Below are 14,312 nucleotides of genomic sequence, written 5' to 3'. Positions count from 1 at the left end.
TATTAAAAGATTAAGAACACAAAAATAAAAAATAGAATAAACTTAAAATTTATTTTTTATTTATATATATATATATATATATATATATGAGTAATGCTATGTATAATCCTGAAGTATGTAAGTAGCGTTTAGTTACTTTGAAAAAATTAAAGTTCACTATTAAAAAAATAATTTTTTTCTATATAAATTTCGCATTTATTCATTTTTTTTAAAGTGATTGCGTGGTACTTACACAATCAGTACTACAACTATTATTTCTCTATATATTTGGACCTCTTTTTTATTTTTAATAAACAATGTGGCATCACATGATAGTGTTACATCAAAAGAATCATTAAATTTTAAATAGTCCAATAGTAATACTTTTTTTTTATTATTCAACATGAAATTTTAGAGAGATATTAGGCATATTTTGACACGATCTACTTTATAATAAAAAGAATTTTAGTAAAACAAATTTTTTTCCCTAAGTAAGAATTATTTCTCGTCACAAACGTGTGGTTTCATCAATTTATTAGCATGAGTATTTTCGGCTTGAGTATCATTTATAATTATGTTTCCAAATCTATATGGAATTTCTTTATTTTGACTCTTGTCATCCTATTTTCATTCTCTAGTATTCATACGGAGACATAATAATTATTTCACTTACTCTCGTTTTAAGGTTACTCTCACTTTTTGTCACTATTATTTAATATATAATATAAAAATTATAAATAGTATAATTTACTATTTTTTGAACATTCACAAAATGTCTCTGCTCCTTTGAAGAGATAGAGCTTGTTTATTTTCATAATTTATCTTAACTTATCTAATTATTATAATTTTTTTTACATAAAATAAAATAAATAATTTAATTTTTTTAAATTTTAAAATTAAAATAATATTAAAAAATATATTCTAATAACATTTTATTTAACTTTCAATTTTAATCTGAACTCATCAACTTAAAGAATCTAAGTCTCGTTTTGTAAAATTATATTTGATCAAAACCTCTATAAATAGACACTTTCCAGATAAAGATTAAGTGGGCTAAAGATTAAAAAGTCTGCAATTTTTCTTTGCAAAATAATATGAATAATTTTGAAATCAAAACATAATAGAAAAATCAAAATTAAAATACATTTAGAGAATTTTCTTTTTTAAACATAAAAAAGGTCTCAACATTTTTGTCCAATATATCTAGTAAGGGTCTCTAAGGGTACTCCAATGGGTGTTGTAAAATACACTTACCTTCAAAATATAAAGAAGTTAGTGCAAAAGTGACATCTAATGGATCCTTCATTTCATCTTTATTTTAAACTTTACTGCAATAACTCCGTTACATATGGTGGAAACTATTAATTAGTAAACATTTTAAATTAATTTATTTCTCCTCAGTTGTTGATTTTCTCCATTTCTTCCAAAGTTCTTATTTTCATTTCAGGCCCTCTCTTTCATACCCACGATTTCCTTTGTGTTTGGCGCCAAAGAAAGAGCTATGGCAGAAGCCACCATCTTCCGCCGACTTCGCTAGTGGACTCCATAGCTGACCAAGGTCGTTCTTGTGCTCAAGCTCTCCTCTCTACGGTTAAGCATTCCTGGAAACCCACAACTGAGGTAAACATTGAGATATTTTTTCTTTGCTCCTCCGATTCAGAGTAATCTATGGGTCAAATGCATTGGCTTTCCCGAAAAGCTCTCTCTCTCTCTCTCTCTCCCCTCCAAAACCCATGAAAGCATTGGCTTTATTCTTCTTAGAATGTGGGTCTAGGAGTTTGCGTGAGTATATGGTTGTGGGATTTTACAACATCTAGAGAGAGTTTGCATCTAGAGATTTTTAGAGTTTAGGGAGAGTTTGCATCTAGGGAGAGATAGTTTGCATACAAAATCCATTGTGAATATTTTAGAGTTGTGAACATTTTAATTTGGTTACATACTGTGTAGTCCATCTGGGTCTTGGCTGAATGGGTCACAAGTATTGAGCAAAACTAATTTCCCCTTATGGGTTTTTGATAAAATGCTCGTCTTTCTCATTTGGGTTTCTCCAATTTAGTTAGGCTAATTTTCTGGTTTTTCTTGAGTTTTTATATTTCTAAGATATGTATAGCATTTGATTTATTCTATTAGTTTAAAACATTGTATCTCATGATTCTCAGAACAAACAACCCAATTAGAAACTGCCCTCAAATCCAAGTTTAGTTTGGCAATCCTCATTTTTGTGACCATGTCTATTCTACAATTGGATTGAAAGTGTTCGTGAATATATCAACTATTTCCATGCCGTGTATGAATATTGTGGAATTGCCTATATTTTAACATGATTGTAGAAGTGTCATATTGTTAATGCTCACACATGCATATGTAAAGTGTTTTTTTCCTTGGAGAATGATATGCTACTGTACCCTTTTTCCCCTTTTATGATAATGGAAGTGATTGGTTCAACTTTGGCATATACTACTCCCATATATTGATTATAGAACTGGTTCCACTTTGGCATTTTTTTTCTTTTTATCTAGTGGGATGAGACTCTAAGGTGATCATGAAGAACTCTCTCTTTTTAACTTTAGTTATAAATAATTATGTTCCTAACGCAACTAAGCAGTTTTTGTAGAAAGTATTGAACTATATTTTTCCTACCAAGGAAAGATTATATCAAAAAAATATAGTAAAAGAGCCTATTTGCTCAATTTGCTGTAGGAGAGAAGAAACCATACAACATGTTTTATGGTCTTGCCCAGCAGTAAGTGACGTGTGGGCAGAGAATAAAAGTAGACTTCAGAAGTGGAAGGGCTATGGAACTAGTGGTAGAATTGGATGCCAAGAATGTGTCGTTTGAAGGAGATGCCCAAAAAGTAATTAAATAAATATATGACAAGGAAGCTCCATGTGCATGAATGGGGCAGCTAGTTGAAGACATAATATACAAAGTATCTCGTAGACTAAACTGGACAATCGGATTTATCTCTCGAGAAGGAAACTGTGTGGCTCATGAGCTTGCAAAAAGGGCCTTGAGGATGGAAGGTGAATGCTGTTGGATTAGAGAGGGATCTGTAGATGTTTATCCTATTGCAAAAGAGAAAAGTTATAAATAATTATGTATTACCTTTGCTGCTGTGGCCTTTGTACTCTTTTATGATAGTGGAAGTGGTTGGTTCAACTTTGGCATATATTACTCCATTATTGATTAGAACTAGTTTTACTTTGGCATTTCTTTTCTTTAATTTTATCTGATGGAGACAAGACTCTAAAGTGATCATAAAGAACTCTCTTTGTTCACAAACTTTTTATTATGCAAATGAATAGAATGTATATAAAAGTAAGCATGTTTGAATGTTTCTTGCTATGCTATGGGCTGCTATGTTGGCGGGCGTGACTCCAATCGGTCTATATATATAAAAGTAAGCATATAACTCCAATCGGTTTGCATATAATTGTAGACGTGCAAGAACTCCATTATATATACTTTGAGAATATTTTTATTATATAATCTATTCTTTTTATTTTTTGAATTAATTTATATTTTGTTTTAGTTTATAAATTTAGATTAATTTAAAATAGGATGTAATTATATGACATTATATATGGGGAACTATTGCTAATATTAAAAGATTCGAGGATATAATTAGTAATTAGATAACATATTTTAATTGAATAAAAAACACTAAAACGTATAATATTTAAATGATATAAAAAAATAGATAAAATGATGAATGACATATTATAAAAGTCAGCATGTAAAATAGAAAAAGTAAATTTTAGTGATATATTTTAAAGGATATGATGAAGAATCTATTGGGAGTGCTCGCTCTACAACCTATTGAGCTGGCCCTAGAACCTAGTGACTACATCTGAATCGTTGGATAGTTAATTGATCATTGATGGTTTGAATGAAATTACTACAACTAAACATGACCCAAATTAAACAATTAGCATAAATAAGCCAATCTAACGATCGAGAATAATGATCTAATGGTCAGAATTATGTATAGGTTAAGAGAGACTCTTAATTTGGACCTGACGCGGTCCGGTACACATCTAATTTTTACACCTAACAATAGAATAAAATCACGCATGTTTCTTTCTTTGATATAATGGAGGTAAAGGAAAATGATAGTATGAATTTTAAATATGGCTAATAAATATATCTATTTATATATTTATTTTATTTATTTTTTAATAATTAAGAAATTGACTATTATTAAAAAAATTGGCTAATAACCCTCTACCAAGCCCATCTCTTCTAAGCTAAATCTCTAACTGTTTGTTTTCACAAACTATCTCAATTTAACTCTTTTTATCATTATAATTTTTTCAAAATTTTATATAAAATAAAATAAATAATTTAACTTTTTTAAATTTTAAAATAAAATTAAAATAAACATATTGATTTTTTTAAATTTTAAAATAAAAATAATATTAAAAAATATATTTTAATAATATTTTATTTAATTTTTAATTTAGATCTCAACTCGATGAAAACAACCGAAGCTCAAAGCTATCTCTTAGGTCAGCCCGTGGGTCGGTCTCCAAAGCATGCATAAACTCCAACAGAAATATTTATGCTGACCAAAATCTGTGAAACCAAGAAGATATATAAGAAGGAAAAGCTCGCAAGGGTTCGGCTTACCTCCAGACAAACCACATGTATACCTCCCCAATCTCTCTCTCTCTCTCTCTCTCTCTCCAAGTTTCTTTTTTATTATTTTTTATTTTTCATACATTCCCTATGATCTCTTCACAATCTACAGCTTTAACAAAAACTTGTTAACAAAAAGAAGGACATTAAGAAGAAGAAGAAGCGGAAAAACCAGAAGAGGCACTTTCTCGTTGCGACCTTCCACTCAAAGCCAACAAAGAAAATGAAGACAACAAAGCCCATGAAGACTCTTTCAACCACACCCCACGATCGCGCTCTGAGACGTTGGATTTCTTTTGAGTTCTTCGGCGACTTCAGTTCCAAGATATATGTCTAGCCAATGAAATCAAACAAATATTTTCCTCTGGCCTCCCATCAAATTTCCAAAATGTCAACCAAATTAACCAAAGAAAAGACAAACAAATAAAACTAAGTGACGAATATCAACTTGGTGAGAAAGCGATAGGGGGCTTGAGGACAAAGAGAGCGACGGAGGCGCAGAGAGAAAAAAGGGACGGTAAGGACAAAGAGAGGGAGCGATGGGCTTGAGAGAGGACAAGACTCGGGCAACGAGCTTGAGAGATTGGAAAAGATATTTTCCGCCATAATCGTCAGATTTTTGGTTTCTGGTTTGATTTCCTTAAGTGCATGGTGTAATTAAACAATAAAATATTTTCTAGTCTTCATTTATATCTTGGAGTCTATTTTGCCTTAATCTGGTGGTCTCAAACCAATTAATTTAGATTGGTCGGGTTGAAAATTTTCTTAAGAAAAGTTGTGTAATCATGCACGCACTTTGAAGTAATCTTTCTCTCAATCTTATTCCATTCATTTTCAAACAATCTTAATTCCAAAGTTTGCTAATGACATAAATGAAAAGTGTAGAATATTTTGTACTGCATGTGCGAATGAAAATAGTGAATAATAGTAATGTATGCTATCATCATGTGCCTGATCTTGATCATTAATTTTTGGATGGTTGAGGTTCAAACTCTAGAGTCTAAGGTTGTGTTTGAGTAGTGAGATAATTTTAGATATTCTGTGAATAGTAGTAAAAAAGTAATATAAAAGTAATAAAAAATTAATGATAAAATATTAAATAGTAATAAAAAGTAATGAAAAATGGGTGAAAAGTTATGATAACATAATGAATAGTAGTGAAGTATTCTTAGAGTACCCAAACTAGCCCTAAACCATGGATTGGATTGTTGGATGATAGTAAACTTGATCCAATATGACTTAACATGGTACACGTGCACCAACTAATCTAGATTGGTGGGAGCGAATATCATCTTAAGAAAACCATACAATCACACGTACACCTTGAAGCATATGATCTCTCAATCTCGTATATTCATTCATTTGAAATCATTACCTTTATTCATGATGTTAGGGAAAAACTAGAAGTAACCACCCGATGAATTTTCTTTTTGTCGAAAATAAAATATAATAGAAAATGAGACGACGAGGAGAGAAGGAAGAGAGAGAATTGAGAGCTACTTTGTTTTCCTGAATTGCTCTTGAATACATAACATATGTGTCTATTTATAAGTGAATGAGGCTAGAGAAAGAATGAAAATGCAATAAATCTATTATACCGATTGATTTACATAATAAACTAAATATAATAAAGAGTAAGTCATATTTTCGTATATACTAGAATATTATGAATATATTCTATAATAAGTATGGTAATATTCTAACACTTTTATATATAAATAACTTTTTTTATACAACGGGTGTATCATTGATGGTTTCGAATCCAAATTTTCTATTTAGAGAAGCGGATTGTATCAGGCTCTTGGCTATATATAAATAACTTCATTACAAAAGAATTATTAATATCAATATTAATGCTCAGAAGAAATAAAAAAACCAACAATACTCTGGACCATGGCGAACAAAAAAATTGTACAAATATATAATCCCAGCAAGTGCATTAATACGCACTGCATGCCATTAATTCTTCAATGCTAATTGTATTAAGTTAGTAAGCCACGTGTAGAAGCCACGTGTAGAAGAGGTTTAGTTAAGTTAGTGTTAAGTTAGTTAGTTTGTATATAAATAGACTTGAACAGATTGTAACAGAGACGTAATTCATTTTTCAATACATTTTGGAATACATTTTCTCTTCCTTGCATATTCTGATATGGTATCAGAAGATGAAAACTCTGCTTCCGCAAACCCTATTTTCTCAAATCCTAATCGTACCAGTTCCTTTGTTGAAGATTTCTCAAATCCTTATTTTCTCCATCATGGAGAAAGCCCTGGATCTGTTTTGGTTTCTCAACCTCTTAATGGTGAGAACTATTATACTTGGAGTAGGTCGATGGTAATGGCTCTCAATGCCAAGAACAAGACGGGTTTTATTGATGGAACCTTTTCTTGTCCTGCAAATCGATCTGATTCTCTTTATGTTCAATGGTTTAGATGCAACAATATGGTTCTTTCTTGGATTTTAAACTCTCTTACGCAAGAGATTGCTGCAAGTGTTATCAGTTCCTCTATTGCTGCAGAGGTCTGGAACAACTTAAAGACTAGGTTTACGCAAGGTAATGGCCCGAGTCTTTTTCAACTCAAGAAAGATCTTTCGTCCTTAATTCAAGATCAAAGTTCAGTTAGTTTGTATTACACAAAACTCAAAGCTTTATGGGATGAATTCTCCAATGTTAAGCCTATTCCCAGTTGTATTTGTCAACCAAGTTGTTCGTGTGGAGCTTTGAAGACAGTCATTGATCAACATAATAATGAATATGTTGTTCAATTTCTAATGGGCCTTAATGATTCTTTTACACACATTCGGGGTCAAATTCTCCTAATGGATCCAATTCCATCCATTGACAGAGTTCTATCTCTTACTCTTCAAGAAGAGAAACAAAGGAAAGTTGTTGGATCTTCAATCTTGTCTGAATCTGCTGCTTTGTTTAGCAAGAATGTGGCCCCTGCATCGACTTCCTCAACTAATGTCAAGAATTATCAAAAATCAAGATCACGATCAGTTTGCACTCATTGTGGTCTCATTGGACATACGGTTGATAGGTGCTATAAACTACATGGATATCCTCCAGGGTATCGACACAATGCAAAGCCAAGAACACCTTATGTTAATCAAGTTTCAGCATCTTCGAATGGCTTTGATGAAGCATCTAATGGTCCAAACTCCACTCCTCCATTCCCCTTTACTCAAGAACAATGTAATCAACTTCTCTCATTTCTTCAAAACTCCTCACAACAACCAACAGCAATGAATGCTGTAGCAAATCCATTGAGTCTATCAGGTATAGTTAACTCACCTGATAATGTTCTCAAAAAGTCAAATTCTTGGATAGTTGATAGTGGTGCTACTGATCATATGGTCAGTTCCCTTTCGCATTTTACTACAACTATCTCTGTTGCAAATACTTCAGTAAAATTGCCTAATGGTGTCTGTGTTCCAGTAACACACATTGGAACAGTCAAATTATCAGAATCATTGATTCTTGATAATGTTTTGTATGTACCTTCCTTTTCTTTTAACCTCATATCAGTCAAAAAGCTTACTGAAAATTCATGTTGTTTTGTTTTTCTTGCTGATTTCTGTTTCATACAGGACCAACACTCTTGGAAGACGATTGGAGTGGCTAAACAAGTGGCTGGGTTATATTTGTTTCAAACATCTGATATACATTCTGCTGCTAATTCTAGTAAAATTTCTGTTGTCAATTCTACTGTAAACAACTCTTCTTTTGATCTATGGCATTTTAGGTTGGGCCATCCTTCCTTAAAAAGGATCCAAATAATTCACAAATTGTTTCCTGATGTCACTACTTCTTCCACTTTTGACTGTAATACTTGTCCATTGGCAAAACATAAAAGATTGCCATTTAATACGAGTGATTCTATCAGTAATAAAATTTTCGATTTAATTCATGTTGACATTTGGGGTCCCTTTGCTGTTGAATCTATCACTGGTTTCAGATATTTCCTTTCAATTGTTGATGATTGCTCACGATGTACTTGGGTATATCTAATGAAAAATAAATCTGACACTCAATTCCTTCTTCAGTCATTCTTTAATCTCATTGAGACTCAATTTGGTATTCATATCAAAGTTATTAGAACTGATAGGGGAAATGAGTTTCATATGTCAGATTTCTATGCTTCTAAAGGGGTAATTCATCAACAAACTTGTAGAGCTACACCTCAACAAAATGGTGTAGTTGAGCGTAAACATCAACATTTACTCAATGTGGCACGATCCCTCAGATTTCATGCCAATTTACCTCTCAATTTCTGGAGTGAGTGCATTTTAACAGCAGCTCATTTGATCAATAGAACTCCATCACCTTTGTTGTCAAATAAAACACCATATGAAATTCTATTTTCTAAGCCACCAAATTACTCAAATCTTAGAGTATTTGGTTGTCTATGTTTTGCATCAACTCTATCTCATAATCGCTCAAAGTTTGCACCTAGAGCTCACCCTTGTGTGTTCATTGGATATCCATATGGAACAAAAGGGTATAAACTCTATGATTTAGAAACCAATGTTATCTTTTTGTCCAGAGATGTTATATTTCGAGAATCTGTTTTTCCATTCAAAACAGGTTATGATCTTCCTACAAAATCAATTGTTCTACCTATACCACAAACAGATAATGCAACTTTTGATTATCCTCAAACTCAGACTACTTCTCATTCAATTCCAGAAAATTCTGAGTCAGTTTCTGTTTCAATTCCAGTTTCTTCACCATCAAATCCTGAGATAATTCCCTCAACTAGAAAGTCTACTAGAATACATAAGCAGCCATCTTATCTTGCAGATTATCATTGCAGCTTAGCCAAAACTGCAGAAGCCACTTCATCATCTAACTCGAGTGAAGGTTCATCCTCAGGTATTCCATATCCACTTTCTTCTTTTATATCATATTCCAATCTGTCTACCTCACATAGAGCTTTCACACTTGCTATATCCTCACATAAAGAACCCAATTCATTTAGAGAAGCCATTAAACACAATCAGTGGTGTGATGCCATGGCTGCTGAAATCAAAGCTTTAGAAGATAATAAAACTTGGACACTTACTCATTTACCTCCTAACAAACATGCTATTGGATGTAAATGGGTTTATAAGGTGAAATACAACTCTAATGGATCTGTTGAAAGGTATAAAGCTCGATTAGTTGCTAAGGGCTATACACAGCAAGAGGGATTGGATTACATGGAGACTTTTTCACCAGTTGCAAAACTGGTTACTGTCAGGGTACTCTTAGCTATAGCCGCATCTAAAAACTGGTCATTGCACCAATTAGATGTCAACAATGCATTTTTGCATGGAGACTTAGAAGAAGAAGTTTATATGTCTCTTCCTCAAGGTTTTTATTGTAATCAAAATAGTGCTGCAGCCAAGGGGGAGTTCATGCCCACTGTCAAGTCAGACTATGCTAACCAGCTTGTATGCAAACTCAACAAATCTTTATATGGCCTAAAACAGGCATCAAGGCAGTGGTTTTCTAAGTTTTCCACTGCTCTGTTGAAACATGGTTTTATCCAATCCTCAGCTGATCCAACTTTGTTTACAACACAGAAAAACAGTTCATTCATTGCTCTGTTGGTGTATGTCGATGATATCATCATCGCCAGCAATGATGATTCAGCAGTAAGTGACTTAAAGATTTTTCTTCATTCTCAATTCAAGCTCAAAGATCTTGGAGCTTTGAAGTACTTTCTTGGTCTTGAAATTGCAAGATCAGCAAAAGGGATAGCTGTTTCACAGAGGAAGTATGCTTTAGAAATACTATCAGATTCAGGGTACCTAGCATCTAAACCTGCCTCATTTCCGATGGATCAAAATCTTAGACTCTCAAAAATAGAAGGAACACCTCTTGAAGATCCACTCTGTTACAGAAGATTAGTGGGTAGACTTGTTTATCTGACAATAACGAGACCAGATTTGTCATTTGCAGTTCAAATCTTAAGCCAGTATGTAGCAGCACCTACTGATGTTCATTTGGCAGCAGCTCATCGAGTGTTGAGATACATCAAACACAATCCTGGCCAAGGAATATTTTTCTCTTCATCAAGTGACTTGCAACTCAAGGTTTTTTGTGATGCAGACTGGGCTGCTTGTAGAGACACCAGGAAGTCAATCACCGGTTTTTGTATTTTCCTTGGACAATCACTTGTTTCATGGAAATCCAAGAAGCAGAACACGGTGTCTAGATCCACAGCAGAGGCTGAATATCGTGCGATGGCAACTACTACATGTGAAATAACGTGGCTGCAACACTTGCTCAAAGATCTGTCTATTTTCCAAACCAAACCAGCTTTGCTTTTTTGTGATAATGAGGCTGCTGTCCACATATCTGCCAACCCTGTTTTTCATGAACGAACTAAACATATTGACATAGATTGTCACATTGTTCGGGAAAAACTCTTGGCAGGAACCATGAAGACTTTGCATGTTTCATCCATTCATCAATTAGCAGATATACTAACTAAGCCTCTCGGTTTTAATTCTTTTTCTAGTATTCTTTCCAAGATGGGTGTCATTGACATTTACACTCCATCTTGAGGGGGAGTATTAAGTTAGTAAGCCACGTGTAGAAGCCACGTGTAGAAGAGGTTTAGTTAAGTTAGTGTTAAGTTAGTTAGTTTGTATATAAATAGACTTGAACAGATTGTAACAGAGACGTAATTCATTTTTCAATACATTTTGGAATACATTTTCTCTTCCTTGCATATTCTGATAAATTGATCGAAACTAATTAAATTTCTATATATAGAGAGAGCTTAGAGGCTCTTCTTCTTCTTCTTCTTCTTCTTCTTCTTCTACTTCTACTTCTTCTTCTTCCTCCATCCTCTGTGCGTATTCCAACGTCTCTTAACATAACTGATCTGAACCATCCATATGTATTTATAAATATATATATACATTTCATGATAATGAAAGAATATTATGTGATTAACCATAAATATCGCCTGAGGCCTGTGATTAACCATGCATTGGCTACCTATATATCTATCTTCCTTGCATAGTACTAGTAATACTTCCGACAGTAGATGAGAGTCTTGAGAGAAGGAAGATACTAGCTGAGGAAATTAGCACAGCCCCTGCAAAACAGGCAAGATCCACCCCAGTAACCATAGGTACGTTCTTAAACTTCTCCAACACTCCCACTTGAAGTATCATCATCACAGCATGGCCGATTTTCGACTTGGCTTGTGAAACTGATTGCTTCTCAACCCACGCTGGAAGCGTCTGCATGAAGGAATAAGATACAGAAATCACATATATGCATGGAAGTTCAGTATAATTTGATATCACTGACACATTGAAAAGAACGTATTTATGTTCTTTGAAAGTATGTGAATATATATGGTAAAGAGTCTGAAAGGTTACCTTCATATAGAAGAGCCCGAATAAGTTTGATCCGGAAAGCCGTGGCCCTTCTTTTGTCATTGTCTTTTTCCCAACAAAAATGACATACAAACCCATCCCGAACATGAGCATGGCGGTTCCTATGAGGAACATGTCTGCAAGAATGATAAACATATATATGTAGTTGATCAGCAATAGAACCACAACAAACAAGAGAGAGAGAGAGAGAGAGAGAGAGAGAGAGAGAGAGAGAGAGAGAGAGAGAGAGACCTATGGCTTCAATAAGTAGCTGCATCACATGTCCTTGATCCGCCTTATGTGACAACGAATGGAAATACTGTAAATATGATTCTACGATGGTAAAGCAACCCTGCAAGGCAACGTAGAATGTCTTTGTCATTATAAAGCTGGAAAGAATATTGTTAGAATCCCATGCATGGTACTGTTTGTGCTTGAGTTAAGGATTAGAACGTAAAAGATAATTATAAAAGAAACAAAATAAGATGTCATTGTCTTGGGCTTTCGCCAGAAAGTTAATGAGCAAAGTAGTTTCTTACCTCAAGGAAACACAAAACCGAACCGAGTAAGGATCCCGCAACAGCAAGTAATGTAAAGAATCGGCAATCAACTATTGCCTGCACATTGATCATATAGAAAAAATGAAAAAGAAAAACATTATAAACTGTCCCATCGATTAATCTGATCGAGGTTATCCTAGGAAACTCAATTATCATGTTGGCCAATGTTCGTAATTATGTAGCTATAAACTGTATGTGATGATTATCTCTGGGGTACCCACAATGAAGCTAATTGACATTTCATCATGAACAGGTAAACCCCATAAATGAACAAGATAAACCAGCCATGAACAAGATATACAGGTGCTTAGATGCTCAAAAAGGAAGAGATTATTGGCCTACCTTTTCAAGAAACATTTGGATGTACATTTTCCGCCGCTTCTGCTTCACGGCCGTCCTCACTAGAATCACCACAGCATGGCTAACATTTGCCACAATTAGAGAATCAAAATCCAATATTCCCCAACTCATTCCCGGTGCAGAGGTTACTATTCTCTCCGGAGCAGCCACAGAAGCGGCCTTCGAAGCCACGGCCACCGATTTCCTCTCGCCATTCGCAGAAACTATCTTCTCTCCATTAAAGCCCTCCTTGCTTAAGCACCTCACCGTCTTCCCGGACAAAGAAAAAGACGACGAAGAAGAAGAAGAAGCAGCAAGACCAAGATTTAAAGGCCTAGAACTACGTAATAATCTTGTGGTTGCCATTTTTCTATGAATCTGTAGTACTGTAAGTTTGGAGTTTCTAAAAGGTTTTAGGTTGTTTGGTTTAAAATTCTGGTCTGGTTTGCTAGTGGGGGTTATTTATAAGCACAGAAGAAGATTCGAAGCATATTAGGTTGGATTTGTCGGTACATGGCGAAACAGGTGGGCTTTTTCCCTTTTCTTGGAAAGGAGGGTTTGGAATTTTTTGCCTACCGTTTTGAACGAACCAAAACTCATTTCTCTCACGAGGCCTCGGCGTCCGCATGCAGCAATCGAACGTGTGGTTCCTGTTGAGTTCTAAGTCGAACACGCGTTGCTTGGTCTGGATGTTTTTGGGTGAGGGTTGTTCTCCACCGTACGTCGGCTTGAAAGAAAATAGTCATTGGAAATCTTGGAATCTAACCGTCTGAATTCATGCATGTTTCTGTTGTTTCCTTCTGACGGACGAGGTGGCCAGAATGAACAATCCCTTAAGAGTTGAAAACCTTAAGGGTTTTGGACTTACTTCCTGACCTACAGCTCATGTCTGCATGTAGAATCCCAACTAGCAGAGTACTATTAAGCAGCCCAACGTCTGAAACATGTGTTACGTGGCAAGAGCTAGCACCACATGAAGAAGTGCAGATCAATCGGTCAAAATTCAAATAAGATAGCTATTTTAATCTCAACCACTAATGTATTTAGAATTTGCAAAGCAATTTCACGGTAATAATATTCGAAGGAGAGAGAGGCAGCATTAGATGCACGCCTTGCATGTTTTTTTTTGTTTTTTTTTTTTTTGTTTTTTGTACATTGCGCCTTGCATGCTGATTTATGTGCATGCATGACACACTTTGACAGTTTCAATTAAGAGGATGCCCCAACATATTCCCTCATGTACGAATAGTAAGTGGTCAAGTTTTTTTTTGTGTTGCTTGATTGTTTGAGGAGCCCAATTTGCAACGAAGTTTGACTAGATCCAGAGCTTGGTAGGCAGAGAGATCATGACAAAAACAGGCCGAGAACACTTTTTTGTAGGGTTCTTCTGATCTTTAGTGCCCAAATTCCTTGAGAC

At 34.4% G+C, this 14,312-nt stretch overlaps 1 protein-coding gene and 1 long non-coding RNA gene across 3 annotated transcripts; one reads left to right on the top strand and one right to left on the bottom strand.

The window, feature by feature from the left end:
- Nucleotides 1-1,224: 1,224 nt before the first annotated feature.
- LOC122295843 lies at nt 1,225-3,262 on the top strand. Its single transcript, XR_006238292.1, has 2 exons — nt 1,225-1,599; nt 2,680-3,262. It is a non-coding gene; the product is annotated as an uncharacterized LOC122295843 (long non-coding RNA).
- An 8,013-nt stretch (nt 3,263-11,275) lies between these two features.
- On the bottom strand, nt 11,276-13,341 carry LOC122295554. Of its 2 annotated transcripts, XM_043104626.1 has the most exons (6): nt 12,899-13,341; nt 12,536-12,613; nt 12,249-12,348; nt 12,000-12,133; nt 11,611-11,858; nt 11,276-11,494 (listed from the first exon to the last, which is right to left on the bottom strand). In XM_043104626.1, the coding sequence occupies exons 1-5, from the start codon at nt 13,259-13,261 to the stop codon at nt 11,619-11,621; spliced, it is 915 nt and encodes a 304-aa protein (XP_042960560.1). In that variant the 5' UTR covers nt 13,262-13,341; the 3' UTR covers nt 11,276-11,494; nt 11,611-11,618. The 2 variants fall into 2 exon arrangements, with proteins under 2 accessions (XP_042960560.1, XP_042960559.1); XM_043104625.1 differs by having other exon boundaries at nt 11,276-11,858.
- Nucleotides 13,342-14,312: the final 971 nt, after the last annotated feature.

The sequence above is a fragment of the Carya illinoinensis genome, chromosome 15 (assembly GCF_018687715.1).
Source record: "Carya illinoinensis cultivar Pawnee chromosome 15, C.illinoinensisPawnee_v1, whole genome shotgun sequence".
Taxonomy (NCBI): Eukaryota; Viridiplantae; Streptophyta; class Magnoliopsida; order Fagales; family Juglandaceae; genus Carya; species Carya illinoinensis.
This window is presented reverse-complemented; position numbering and strand designations above follow the sequence as displayed.